The following is a 15110-nucleotide window of genomic DNA, read 5'->3' on the forward strand; positions in this document are numbered from 1 at the left end:
TATTTAACAATTATCATTTTAACTTAACCCCTTTCTTTATTTAAAGGCTGAAATATGAGGTTTACTGTTTTATGGAACGTTTTCGAAGCAATTCATACTTGCTATTCAGTCATGTTGTCATTTAAAACCCAGACTTAACCCAGATCTTTGGTAATGTTTATGCAACAAAAAGTAATTGTATTTATTTTGTTGTTGATTTTAAATTCTACAGATGCACTGCACTGTTGGATCTTTGTGCAATGCCACGTGCAGTCCTCAAAATCAGTTCATACACAATAAAACACCTTTTACAGACCCGGTTTAGAGCTTTTTTCAATAGCTGTCTGTATGGGTACATAGTCTAACGTAGCTTTTCTTACTCTTTCATGAAACATGATCTTTACTTAATATCCTAATGATTTTTGGCACAAAAGAAAAAAAAACTATAATTCTGACCCATGCAATGTATTTTTGGCTTTTTCTACAAATATATCCTAGAGAATAAAGACTGCTTTGTGCTCTAGGGACACATATAGATTAGAGATTAGATTTTGTGTACGTGTGCATTCAGCTGTTCCTTTATTTTTTTCTTATATTTAGAAAACATTTAAATGAAATGTTGTATGAATGTTTCAGTGAATCATGATTTGTAGGTTTCATGCACAAGTATGTGCGAAAGTGTGTGAGACCCAATGTGAACAAAAAACTCATGTCGACCAAATGTTTGATGTCATGATTGTTACCATCTATTATGCAGTGGTTTATGTCCACTTTTATGCATTTAAGTTGCATATTTAAAGCTAGTCACATGAGAAAGAAAACAAACAGAAATGCATGCTCAGAATTGCAAGAGATATACTCAGAAATTCAGAATTATGTGGAAAAATGTCCAAATCGTAAGATATTTGACAGAAAGAAAAATCTAGGTTGGAAGGAGACGATGCTAGGACATGTCTGGTCTAAAAGTTTTTCCTAAACCCTTTTTTAAACCTATAAACACTGCATTCACAAGATCAGCATCTCCATATTTATGGGTTTTCAGACTGGATTTTCCTCAAGCTAGTGATGAAAACATAACCGAATCATACATGATACAACAACAGCTCTCTACTGACAGCTTTCAGTCTTCACCATGAGGTTTGAAGAAAAAGCCTTGTTGTATTATCAGCAAACATACAATGGCATCTCTTTACTTTTTAATACTTGGCATAAAATGATTATCATAATTAAATTTCCTTTTATGACGAAAATGAACTAATTATTTGTAAAACAAGCTTAATATAGCTACATTTAATATTCACAAAAGTACATTTGACAAAAAAAATAATAATTACAATAGTCTTTTTATAAAATGCGTGAATAATTGTAATAGTAATAACATTGTTATTATTGCTATTATCAACGTATAGTAGTAAAATAGTAACAACAAATCTTATTAAAATGTACAGTTATAATAATAAGAACTAATGGTAGCAATAATGATAGTTATGTTTTGTAAAATATTATTATTATTATTATAAATTACTATTATTGTAAATGTACACTTATAACAGTGATAAAATACAATAACATCTATTATTATTATTGTACATTAGTACTAATATTGTTATAAATGTATATTTAATTATAAAATCTTGTTTCAAAAACCCACCTTTCAGATCGAAAATCTGCACTTCCGCTTTGGTAATCCAGCACGTAACGCTTCCGCTTTCAATTTTTTGTTTTTCTTATGACAGCCAGCTCGCTATCATTAGCCAGTTAGCCAAAGACGACAATTTAACTCCACTTCGATTCACAGCTCCCTAAAAACGCGATAAAAACGGTACCTTATCCTCTTTATTACTATAATATCCCGTTATATGGATTTAGAAAAGAATTTTATGACGCGCCAGAGAGCTTTCAGTTGATCTGTCTCGTCTGGGTTTGACAGGAAGCTCACTCATCCCTGCTGCTCGCGCTTAAATACGCCATGAACTCCACAGAGCGCAGGCGCGGGAAAGTGGGCGGAGCCTTACGCAGCCTGAAGTTGCCACTGAAGCAGCATTGAACCATGGGAGATGTAGTTTCAATTAAACGTTTTATGTTTTTATAGGAATGTATTTTAATAATATACTTTAGTAATATTTATCAAAATATATATGCAACTACAAATGTTTTAAGAAATATTATATATATATATATGTGTGTGTGTATATATATATATATATATGTGTGTGTGTGTGTATATATATATATATATATACACAACTTAAATATTAATATATAAGTACCTTACATCAGTACCCATGTAAGAATACGACTTTGATATTTGGGGACCTTTTTCACCACTGTGTTATAAGAAAATATAAAGTATTTTGTGCAGATGTAGTGCTAGATTGTGTAAGATGACACTGAATGTTGTTAGTACTACATTTTCGTGAATTTAATTTAAAAAACATGCCAGCAAATGCTTTCGCGTTGATGTGCCTCAGTAAATTATATTAAATTAAAACATATAACGAATAAGAACCGGGTGATTGTTTATTTCTTTTATTCAAAAAAAACGTTTAGACTTTTCATCATCAAATGTAATTGTATGCAAAGAGCAGACGCTTGAAAGTGGGCGGAGCCTGGCGATATTTCCCACTCGCTATTGAATTATTGGAAATGTAGTTTACGTTATCATTGTGTGTTCTGTAGTCCCAACGTGAATGTTCCATTCAAAACATACAAGTCCCATGTATCTTTGCGATTAAAGGAACGCCGAGTTTACTTTCCAATAGAAAGCGGACGGGGTGGTTCCACAGTGGGAGGTTTGTGTTCCTTCAGTCCGTTTGAGAAGCGGAGAGGATTACCACCGAAAACGAGTGCGATTGCGGAGCGATTCTGTCGGATTCGCATCCCGACACCTTCCCTATATTTTCGGACGACGTTTCCAGCGCTGATCGTCGGTGATTTTCCACGATTCTTCAATGGATTACTAATTTACCATCGCGATCGGTCGGATATATCAGGTAGGACGTTGTGTTGACCAGATAAAATCTTAATGGAGACGGAGATCGATCGAAAACTACACCATCTCGAGCTTCTCAATTAGCATTATTTACGCGAATGTCATGTATTCGTTATTTTGACGGTTAGGCGTAGCTCTGCGGACCAACGTTTTTTTTTAAACCTGGTTTTCTCGCGGGCCAAACTGTTTACAACGTAAAATAGTGTTCATTCAAACAGCGGGAGACTTTTTGTTCGCCTTTATTAGTTTGTTATTAGTCGATGCTGCAGATTGGCCAACTTTGGTCTCCACTTGTAACAGCAGATCAGATGTTGTGTTGGAATTCGCGAAAAGACCCAACCACTTTCTTCTCGCTGCTCGGCATCAAATAGCTGATGGGGAAAAACACTGCCTTACGTAAGGCTTTGTGCGATCGAACAGAGTCGTTTCGACTAAAAGCGTTGAAACCTGACAGGGCACAATGTTATGAATCTGGAGTGTTTCGCGAACTCTCCCGCAACAATCGTCTCCTCTTAGAATAAATCAACGTCGTCGCAGTTTGCGATTCCAACGCGTTCCATTATCGCCGTGTTTATGATGTTTATAATGTTTTAACCTCGACGTCGATCTTTGAGCGTGATCAGAAATGGCTGGCGAGGCAGGCTACAGTTCTCATCACTAGAAGACAGTTACATTTGCGCAGATTAAAGGTTCTGTTTCGACGAGACGGATGTTAGAGAAGAACGTATGGGAGCGACAGTTATTGTTTGAGGCGACATTAGTGTCGTTACGTCTCACAGCGACGCATTTGTTTTCCATTCTCTGATGTCGAAAGCAAATAACTGTTAAGTCCGATTTCCCCGATCGGAGCAAGTTGTACAGACCCCGTTTAGCTTGACCTTGTTAGGATCGTTCATTGTGTTGATCGTGTTGCACGCCTCCATTTAAACACCGAAAGCTCTTTGTGATTTATTTAACCGTCTAGTTAGCGTGCCTTTTCCCCCATCGCGACATTTGGCTTTATTCGAAATCGCCTTGTCGCTATCGTCCCACTTCATCAACACATAATGGAGAGCAGGCATAGAGAGATTTCGTTCCTTTGTACGTTCAAAGCAGCACTGAACGTCGCAATGTTAAGAATGTCGATGTCAATCGACTGCAGTTGTGTGGCACAGAAATGGCGTCATAATGCTGTAGCGCAGTCGACGTTACGCGAACACGCGCACGCCAGACTACTGTAGTTTAACTCGACCGACGCTTAACTTTCTCTATACTTTAACACTAGTTGTTTTATTCGATTGTAATGCTGACTCCTCAAGTCCGACCAAAGAGTTGTGGAAGCGAAGAGCTCAGCACTTATGGCTTTTAGGTGCTGTAAGCTATTTTTTTCTCAAAATACCACAAATAAAATGCCCCTATTACCCGTCTGTTATCACTGAATAGGTGTCTGGTCAAATCACAACAGTCTCTGTGACAGCCATAGGCTCTGTGTAAACTGCACAGAGTCAGGGGAGCGGCCCGTCCTCGTTTTAGCCAATCAGAGAAACGCTTCGTCCATCAATCATTTTGTGCTGACATGTCTGAGGAGGGCGGGGTTTCGGAAAGAGGGCGTGTCGTTGAAGGGATGGGGGTTGGTTTAATTCAGCGACAATTCTGATAGAAGTTAGCAAACAGTGGCTTTTATTAAACAGTTGGACTCTTGTTTTTAGTCTGTAGGAAATGTAAATGCAAAGACTGTTATCAAACAGGTGTCCACGTCCAAATTCAATGACTGCCATTGGTTGACAAATCCTGGCCACAATTCGTTGAGTTAATAATGCTGCGTTTGGTTCACACTGTTTACATTTATCATTGAAATCAACTTATGAATATGAAATTAAAAAAATTAGCAATGGAAATGCTGTTCAAATTAGATGTACCGGGCTATATTTGTATTTCAGAAGTATTGCTGTTTTTCTGTTACTTGATCAAGAACACAACAATGGTGATTGATGGTGATCAACCCTTGCAGGATGTGAACCTACAACCTTTTTGTAACCAGACAAGAGTTAACAACCAGTTATATTTCCTCCTTTTTGCTAACATACAATCATAAAGCTACTTTCTAACATCTAGAGGCAACTACCTGGTTATGTTTCCATAGATTATTACAATAATTGTTTTCATATTAACTTGTGTTGCTCCTCATTATGTCACTTTGGATAAAATATTCTGTTAAATATAAATGGTCACTCCATGTCAACTCAACCAGAGGTCCTTAGCAAAAAAGTAAAATAAAAAAATAATAATATATATATATATATTTTAATAATTTTGTGACCCACACTTGGTTTGGTTTTTGACCACTGAAAATGTGTACAATTTAACAATTTGCTCATGGAGCCACATTGAACTCTCTGTATCTCTGGAAATTAACCATGTAATTCCTTAAAAATAGGAAAATAAAAGAAAAAGTGCTAAGAACTAAAATCTGAAAGGATGTTAAGATATCTTTAATGCTTTTTGAGTTACATGCATACTATGTGGAAAAAACAGATAAATAGCTTTTTCCCATATTAGAACTGTCACTATTGGCATAGCAAACAAAGTCATGTTGACCCCCCCCCCCATCCCCCCCCCCCCCCTTACAGAATAGTGTAATAGTGTATTACTCCGTAAATATACATCCATGACTTTTAATGTTTTGGCTGTCATCCCGATTTATGCTTTTTCTGCATTTATGCAGTTTCTGAAAATTGGTTGATTTGATGTTAAACAACTTAAATATAAATTGTATAAAATATAAAATGTATTACTAGGATCACTATGATTGTTATAGTATTATGATTTATCAAATTTTGTACTAATTTGAAATTGATGTAAGTTTTAAGTTGGTCTTTATTGTCTGAAAATGTAAATGTTAATCACAGATGTATTAGATTTCAAGGCTGAATAAGTGTATTCTAAACGGTTCACATACAGCTTTAATGGTCTCGATCAGCTGCATGAAGTATATCTAGAGCTGCAGATGTCACAGCACACACTCAAGCACTGTTGGCTTTCATTGCAAAAATACAAACATCTAGCTGCAATTAACCAGTTGCATTACTTATTAGTCATTTATTTGAGACTCAAATAACTTAGATCAAGAGTACAATTGCTGTAGTTAATGAACGAAACCTTTCAACCAGCTGATTACCAACCAAGTTCTTCTACCATTATGCTTTTAATTTCAAATAGTTTGAGTAACAAATCTGAAGTATTTCTATTTAGGGCACATTTGGGGAACATTGTTGGGCACATGTGTTTCTGTGTAGATCTCAATTAATTCACATTTCCTAATCTCAAAAAGCCCAGCATGATGGGTAAATATAATAGATTTTTTTAGAGAACCCAATGCATTTTTATTGGCTTATTCCGATTTTTTAAATATATTTAAGCATGACCTGCCGATACAGATTTTCTTTCTAAAAACTATAATTGACAACATATACAAACAAAAATGTATACTTTTTATACATTACCAAAAAAAAAAATGTTTTTAGCATAAAATATATTAAACATTACAATTCCCCCAATGTGGACAAAGTTACAGATGTTCTCTCACTCAAACAACTCTCAAAATAAAGTGCTCTGTCGCTAGAAAAGAGGTAGAAATCACAATCAACTGATAAGGAGTTGGTGTATATAACACAACAGATCTGTCACTTCCCACTGTTTCTTAAATACTTATTAAATGTGTCATCTTTCACGTCAACTTCTTACATTGTTTCAATTAATTCAGTTTGAATAAAAAGAAACTGTTGCGCGGTTACCATTCAAATGAAATCAGTATCAGCAAGCTCAATCTTTCCACTGCAGGAAACACAGAAGCTGCATCTGAAGTGGCATTAGATGTATTTACACAGACTCTTTGATGAAGCGGAGGTGTCATAAATGCATTTAACAATTTGATCATGATTTTTCATGGCCGATTCCAATACTGTTTTTTTAACAAGCAAACTGGCCGATTCCGATTTCCGATTTTTTTTTTTATTATCTTTAAACAACAAACAAGAAAGAAGGAAAGTGTGCATAAACAAAATGTTTATTTGGTATTTAATAGGCCAAGCTGGCTTTTGGCTATTGAAAACAATAACAGTAACCATCTGAAATTAACAGCAGTAACTGCACAGTAAGTAACCTACATTCAATACAAACATAGATGGTACAGTAGGGCTGGACGATTATGGCCTAAAAACAAAACCTCGATTAATTGAACATTTTACCTCGATTACGATTAATGAACGATTATTTTGTTTCTGTTTTGTTTTTTTGCCCTCATAGGTCACTGACAAGGTTTGTACTGTAAATATGATTGACTATCAGCAGTTATTTTATCTATGTTCGTAACATTTCTTACTAAGGTTGGGTATCATTTGAATTTTATCGATTCTGATTCTGCTCATCGATTCCGATTCTTATCGATGCCTAGTTTCAATAAAAAATCCAATATAAAAAAAGTCAAATATTTAGATGTCAAACATTTTTACAAAGCATTCTGTTGCAGCTGAATAACATGAGCAAAAATCAGCAGCCTACAAAACACTGCAAGAGGAATTTTGCCTGTGATTAAAAAAATACCATAGCAAAAACAACTAGATTAATATAAATTTCAAATATTAAAGTGTTAAAGACAAGTAAACAGTCAGTAATAAGATAGGAACAAACAAATCAATTAGCAATATCATAAATAAATATAACTAAACAAAATTTCAGGTACAGAAACTGTAATTAAAAGTTTAAAAATACTGCATAGTTTTCTTTTTATAAATAAAATAAAGATTAATCAATCAAGTTAAGTTATTAAATATATTCAGTTAAGATCAGTGAATGATTTTCTTTTGTTCTTTGATTAACATTAATGACAGGCAGCGCGTTTATTAGGCTGTTGTCTCTTAAAGCGAAAATACTGCACGTGTGTTTTCTTTCTCATCTGTTTATGTTCACGTAAGACAAAAACGGCTGCGTTTATGATGATATACTGATGTAGTTTTCTGTATCGTAGTTTCGACTCGGAACAACCTTTTCTACAGTTAAAATACACAAAACATGGACACAAACCGGGAACCCGCAGCGCGACTGCTGCTCTCTGTGCACGCGCTTGTGCTTCATGTGCGCTGCACTCAAACATGTTATAATAAGTTTTGAGATTCTAAGCTACTTTAGTGATAAATCACAGGACAGCGCTGACAACTAGTTTCCGTGTTCCTCTGTGCAGGCGATCTTCACAGCTCCTGTTTATATGAGTGTTCGTGCCACAATGCAGCTGCGCGAACATGGTAGCTCGATATAATAATACACATCCGATCATCTAATCCAGGGGTCTCCAACCTTTTTGTGAGTGAGGGCTCCCTGAATTGATAAAATAGTCTTGAGGGCTACTTGTTTGATATAGGCACACACACACGCGCACACACACACACACACACACACACACACACACACAAAGTTTAAAGTTTTGAAAAATAATATAATATTACAGTTTGTTGTTGTATAACAACAAAAAGCCTATTTTTAGGACAAAAAAACTACGGTAATTATATATTCAATAGTCATATTTATGACTATTGAATATATAATTACCGTAGTTTTTTTGTCCTAAAAATAGGCTTTTTTGTCCTAAAAAATGGGGGGTCGTCTTATATTCGCGATATAGACAAAATCACGAGGGGAAAGGGAGAAAGATCATCGGCATAAATATGAAATAGTGACTGAATGATATACTTTACATACTTGCATGTAAAATTAGAAAAGCAACATAATATCTGTGTTTAACTAAATTAAAACGCTGCTCCTCTGCCGCGCGATACGCAGAGAGAACAAGAGAGGTGCGCGCACGAGACGCAGAGCGAGAGAGAGAGAGACAGAGACAGAGAGGTGCGCGCGCGCGAGACGAAGAGCGAGAGAGAGAGGTGCGCGCACGAGACGCAGAAAGAGAGAGATAGAGAGACGTGCAGATTCTATTTTTTTTTTTGAATTATTGAATTATTTTATTATGTTTTAATGGTATATGAAATGTCACCAATAGTTATTTTCTCATTTTATGCCATTATCATAAAAAAAATGAAAGATTACAATTCAGGCTATTTATAGAACGTGCTCGGCGGGCGACTCAGAGACTCGGTGCCCGCGGGCACCACGTTGGAGACCACTGATCTAATCGCTTGAATGTCCAAATTCAAGCGATTACATCACTATGTGCGCCATCACTATGTGTTTAACCGGCGTTCACCTCCGTGTTTTGCTCTTATGCCACTGACTGGACGGGGCAGAGTCATGTGGCTACACGTACGCGCTAGTATGCTTTTAACGGGGAAGTGTTAACAGGATTACAAAAACCGAAATAACCGGCATGGGAAAATTACGTCGGTTAGAGGTTATGAATTTCGGTTTTGATTACTTTTCGATTAATCGTCCAGCCCTATGGTACAGACATCAGCATTTAGCTTTTGTTTTTGAATTGGGTTGAAACTACAGAGAACTGGCCTTAAATTAAAAGATTAACTGTAACCATGTGAAATTAAAGCCAATAACTGCATAGTTCATGAGATGTTTCTTAATCAGCGTTCAGTATTTGTTTTAGTTTTTAAATTTGCTTTTAAATAAAAAAAAAGGTCTTTACCAGTTAGACTAAATAAAAGTATGCTATATAAATACATTATTACAAAATGTTAAAATCAAATAATGTTGGTGCGAATAAAACAAAGATACAAAAAGTATTTCCAAAAAAAAAATTAGGGTAATGATTTACATCTATATTTTTTGTACTTGAGCCAATGAAAAATAAATAATTTATTGTCTCAAGTAAAAAAATATAGATGTGAATCATTACCCTAAAAAATGTAATTGGATGAATGTTCTACAGCAGGTGATTTTTAAATCAAATTATCTCGATGTAATTTCAAGGTAAAATAAAAATAATCATCCTAATGCAGAGATGACGTTTACTTCTGGCTTTTCAAACGTGTATGCAAGTTCTACTTTACAAAAAAAAAAAAAAGCATTTCAGTTTTGTCACAGTTTAGTCCGTTTCGTTTCTCATCCAACACGTGAGAAGTTGAGCTGAACATCTCTTCACGGTCTACTTGTGTTCAAGGCGCGGACCGATACAGTATACGCTCGCGCAGCTTTAGTGCGCGCAGAAAAGGGACTCTTATTTTTGCGCCAGTACAACAATGGCTGTTCGCTTCCTGCTATCTGTGCTTCAGACATGAAGCTCTGCATTTCCAGTGCTGAACGGCTGCCCGTGTCCTGCACACAGATTTCGAAATTCTTCCACACAAATGACATAGCGAACCATTACAATGTATTCTGTGCACGCGAGCGCACTTTCGGAAAAATCGTCCGAAAAAAGACCAAAAACCGGCCGATTGCCAATCGTGTATTTTAATCAAAAGCCGTCCGGTTCCGATTCATGGCGGTCAACCTGTGCATCCCTATTCATAAGATTCATATTTTACATATTTTTAAACATACAAATAAGAAATGTTCGGGAAAATGCAATGATAGTTTTAAATATGAAACCAAACCAGTAGGTGGCAGCAAATGACTGTTTGAATGAGTGAGTCATTTAGTCATTCATTCAACAGATTCAATAAAACGGCTGGTTCATTAAAAAACAATGCGAGTGTCTTTTATGAATGGGTTACTGAATCATGTACTCGCTTGATTCGTTTTGATTCATTCAGTAATGAAACACCAGTGTTGTTTGGAGACACAAAACAGTTCAGCTGTGACTATTTTCATCAACTAAATTGTGCAAAAACAGTCAGTATTGAGCTTTAAAATGTAAGTCACTTAATTTTAACTTCTTATTGAACGGCAATTGTATAAAATCACATTGCAGTTTGTGTTGAAATATTCTGTTCATGCAATGTTGCGTTCCCTAAATCATATATTATACATTTCTTTTTTTCCCCTACTGAAATATGTGTCTATAATTTTCATGAGCGCTGTTGTGCTCATTTGTTTCTCTCACACACTCAGGCTGTGCGAGCCTCATCGTCAAGCACGACATCAATACATGATCAGTCGCTGTGCCTGGCCAGTCAATCGGTGCATCTCAAGCTTTTTTCTGTCTACTTTCTAACAACTCAACTGGTTACATATGATATTTCTGTGACTTTCCTACTTAATATCAGATCAAACATGTCAGCAAAGCAGTCTTTTCACTCATCCGTTCAGCGTCTTGTTCTCATTATAAATGTGTTTTCATGTCTTTCAGCTGAAGATCTTTAAGTGAGTTCACTCAAGAGGATCACCGTTACCGTGGACGGAGATGAAGGTAATGGTCTTGAATTTTAAGGGCACTTTATAGCGATGATATGGAGCATGGCAGATGATTAAATACTTGAAATGTCTCTAGACGTTGGTTTCTGTCACAGCAAGACAAAGCAATGGTGTGCGATGTGCTATTGCCATTTATTTGTGGTTTGTATTGTGGAAAAGACGTTCTAATTTAACTGGACAATTTGCGTTTTTGTATTTCTAAGTGCATTAGTGTTCTTAGTCTTCCTGGAGGTTAGAAGACAAATGCATACATTTATTCTACATTGATTTTAAATAAATGTAGCAACCTTCAATTTTGAATTCATGGCATCCATAAGATGCTTTTTTACCTGTTTTTAAAGTTTTAGCTTTTGTATTAAAGTTGTTTTGGTGATGGTACTTAACTCTAGATATGTGCTCTGTACAGACAACATGAACACATTGCTCTTCCTCCTGGTTTTCTTTTTAATTTGGTTGGTTTCTATCTATAAATTCATCATTGTAGGAAATGTAATACCAGTCAGCTGTGCAGTTGTTTTTAATGTAAGCATTTATGCTTTCCTTTTGATTCCAAGGTGACTAGCGACCAGATCGTTACCTGTATGTAGAGTTAAATTCTGGTCCTGGACATGCACTTAATGACTAAACTAAGTTAAATAACAAACGTCTGTTCAGTGAAAATAGAGTAATCCAGGACAGTGAAACTAATATTGAAACTAAAGCATGCTTTGTCACACAGAATCAGATTAAGTAAAGCATCTCTGATTACAATAGAACGTCACTGCATGTATTTTAAATAGAAAGTGCATCCTTCAGCATGGTAATAACAAGTGTAAACCAGGTCTGCTTATACAATATACTGGGTTCAGTCTGTAAAAGGGAATGTGATAAAAATTCACGGAGGCGCAGTGTGCACTGAGTCATGCTCCATTAGTCAACTCCAGCTCTTCTTGCATCCACCTCTGTAACATATGCTCATGCCCAACAGCAAGGTGGACATCCTGAAGATTATGGCAGAGATCCGTCACGCACTAGTGCTCTGGTCCATGGCGGCGCTCCGATTCTCTCTTGGCTGTTGTTGTTGTTATCTGTTGTTTGAATAATCACAATGTGATTCACCCATCTGCTCCATTGACTGTCTGTCTTTGTAGAGATTGAGGGAAAAATCAGAGGCTTTTGTTGATGCGTTTCATTAAGCTGCTCAACTGACTGTGAGGTTGTATTGCTCTTCTAGAGAGAGTTTTGGGTATTTACTTACATTTTGGAAGAGAAGGCCATCTGATTGTATAGATTCTTTCACACCAGAGACTGATGCATGTGTCTCAGTACACGGCAGCAAAAGTTCAGATCGATTCAGTGTAAACCTCTTTCAACTCTGTCTGAAAGTAAACAGTTGAGAGAGAAACTGTATTAGTGTTGTCAAAAGACCTGGTACTTTGGTATCAAGTCGGTACTACAAAAATGAAAATGTGACGGTAGCAGGTCTCTTTAAGTACCGGTGGTACCGAGGACCCGGTCAAGCCGGTTCTTGACGCATACAGCGCTGTGATTTCCGTGATGCAGAAAACGCAGACGGAATCTCAAAATCCAGTCATGAAAATGAAACTTACATTTTAATATCACAGTCACCGAATTTGTCAAAGTTAGCATAAATGAATCAAATCAAATTTCCATATGGATGAGTATCTGTAAAAGTTGGTTGAAATCTGAATCCTGCATGTTCTGCGCTGAATGGTGTGTTTACTACATACTATAGTATGAAGCGCGCAACGCTTGCAGTAATTTCAGCATCTGCCGTCTCAATGAGGACATAAATACATCAACCGCACCAGAACTGTTCTGAGTCACTTCTCAAGCATTTTACCGTTTCAGTTTAAAGGTATTCACGGCATTGTGCTATAAATATCACTATTATTTAGTAGAATGTATGTGATGCTGCTACGACTGTTGAAAAAATTCTTTTTTTTTTTTTTTAAATAAATCACACAATATTTCTTTCATGTTTTAATTTTAATAGCAAATCCCCTTTATTTACCAAAAAATAAAATGTTTAAATTTCATTAAGACAAATTAAATTTGGGTGAAACTTGTTTACGGTTTTTCATAATTATATTACTTGTAGAAAAACTTTAAACACAATTGTAAATAAGTATTAAAAAAGTTATTGGTTTTATTCTTCGTGATGAAAAGTTTTTTTATTTTTTTTACTAGCATATTTTTGTCCTTTGCTTTGGTACCGAGAACCGTGGGTTTTCACTGGTATCGGTACCGAATACTGAAATTTTGGTATCGTGACAACACTAGCCTGTATGTTAGATGCGTGCAGCTCTTAAAGGGACAGTGCTAAACATTCTGTCAACTGTCATTTAAAGGGATAGTTCACACAAACATTGAATTTCTGTCATTATTTACTCACTCACATGTTTTTCCAAACCTGTATTAATTTCTTTCTTGTGCTGATCCCAAAGAAGATATTTTGAAGGATGTGGGTAACCAAACCTGCAAGGTTCTGGTCAACATTGACTTTGATAGTAGGAAATAAATAATATAGAAATCACTGTGGACCAGCAACTGAATGGTTTTTCATGTTCTTCAAAATAGAGTATATATTCAGCAGAAGAAAGAAACTCTTTCAGTTAATGATGGTTTAAAAATAAAACAATATATGACAGAACTGACATACAGATGACAGAATTATATATTTTTGGATGAAATGTTGCTTTAATGTTAATAAAACAACAAAATACAAAGAGAAAGATCACTCGCTACTCTTGACTGAAAGACTTTCAGAAAGATTAATACAATTGCTTTGATAGGAATCAATTTATATAGTATTTCATTTTTATATTTGTTCATTCTACTTCTTGAATGCTCCTGCTAAATACACTGAAAATAAATCACTGGTGTTTTGTTTGTATAATATGGGTATTTATAATGTGTGTCTTTTGTTCTTATTTCTTAATAACAAAAATAAAATATTAACAAAGATTTTTATCTTTGCCCACTTTGGCCTAAATATCTACCATTCTTTTGTTTTATTTATATATATATATATATATATAATCTTTATAATGTGGAAATTAGCTGTAATGCTCAGACAACTTCCAAAATAGTAAAAACCAACATGAATCGTGATATTTCTTTAAAATAAAATAATAAAATATCGTGAGATTATATTTTTGCCATATTGCCCATCCCTAACTCTGACCTTAAATCACTCGCTTTTATGGTAAAGGTCTTTCTGATTGACACTGAAAGTGAACAGTTATGCAATGTTGTCTATGCATGTCATCTTTGGTTTAAATGAAACACAGAAGCTTGCCAGAGAAGGCTTGCTTGCAGATTTAGCCACAACAGTTATGCCAAAAAATACGAAAGCTTGTGTAGGCTTGTTAGCAATGCAATATAATGCAAAAGCCAGTTAAAAAGCATTGTTTTCAGGGTGGATAAATATCCAGCGGCCAAATATTGCTGATGTCTGAGAGGAGCAGAAATTGCATTCTTGATGAAAATGCCATTAATTGTGCCATTCTACTAAGCATGTCAAACACCTCATGAGTATTTTTTTAAGATTTGATGCCACTAACCTGACAAACTTGATTTGTGTTTCCTCAATCGTTGAAATAGCTTTGTAACTTGTCGTTTTCAGGCCCTGGACTCCTGCAGGTTGCATAGCTGGCAATTTCAGTCGGCACTTGCCCTTTTTTTTCCAGTATGCAACAGATAACAGACTGTCCAGAGCTCAGTGAGATCTCTAGCCAGCTGAGTGAGCACGACGGGTTCTCGTAGCTGTCTTGGCATGTAATTATATGACATTACATCACATCTTCAGTCATTTGAGCGCTGTGAGGAGCCCAGCAGCGTCCGGGTG

The 15110-nt window shown here is 35.7% G+C and overlaps 3 protein-coding genes across 8 annotated transcripts in view; 1 reads left to right on the forward strand and 2 right to left on the reverse strand.

The window, feature by feature from the left end:
• LOC132156719 (geranylgeranyl pyrophosphate synthase-like) overlaps positions 1–1950 on the reverse strand; it is a 30284-nt gene extending 28334 nt beyond the window's left edge. For 2 of the 4 annotated variants that reach the window (XM_059565696.1, XM_059565697.1), the window contains exon 1: positions 1631–1950. The gene's annotated coding sequence lies outside the window, so the exon portion shown is untranslated. The remainder of the gene's footprint in view (positions 1–1630) is intronic. The other 2 variants (XM_059565698.1, XM_059565699.1) reach the window with 2 other exon arrangements.
• Positions 1–15110, reverse strand: part of LOC132156718 (egl nine homolog 1-like) — a 339835-nt gene that overhangs the window by 49379 nt on the left and 275346 nt on the right. The window lies entirely within an intron of this gene.
• Positions 2720–15110, forward strand: part of LOC132156713 (AT-rich interactive domain-containing protein 4B-like) — an 85303-nt gene continuing 72912 nt past the window's right edge. For 2 of the 3 annotated variants that reach the window (XM_059565686.1, XM_059565687.1), the window contains exons 1-2: positions 2720–2972; positions 11196–11255. In XM_059565686.1, the coding sequence (XP_059421669.1) occupies positions 11250–11255 (6 nt within the window). In that variant the 5' untranslated portion in view covers positions 2720–2972; positions 11196–11249. The remainder of the gene's footprint in view (positions 2973–11195; positions 11256–15110) is intronic. The other variant, XM_059565688.1, reaches the window with a different exon arrangement.

The sequence above is a fragment of the Carassius carassius genome, chromosome 14 (genome assembly GCF_963082965.1).
Source record: "Carassius carassius chromosome 14, fCarCar2.1, whole genome shotgun sequence".
NCBI lineage: Eukaryota > Metazoa > Chordata > Actinopteri > Cypriniformes > Cyprinidae > Carassius > Carassius carassius.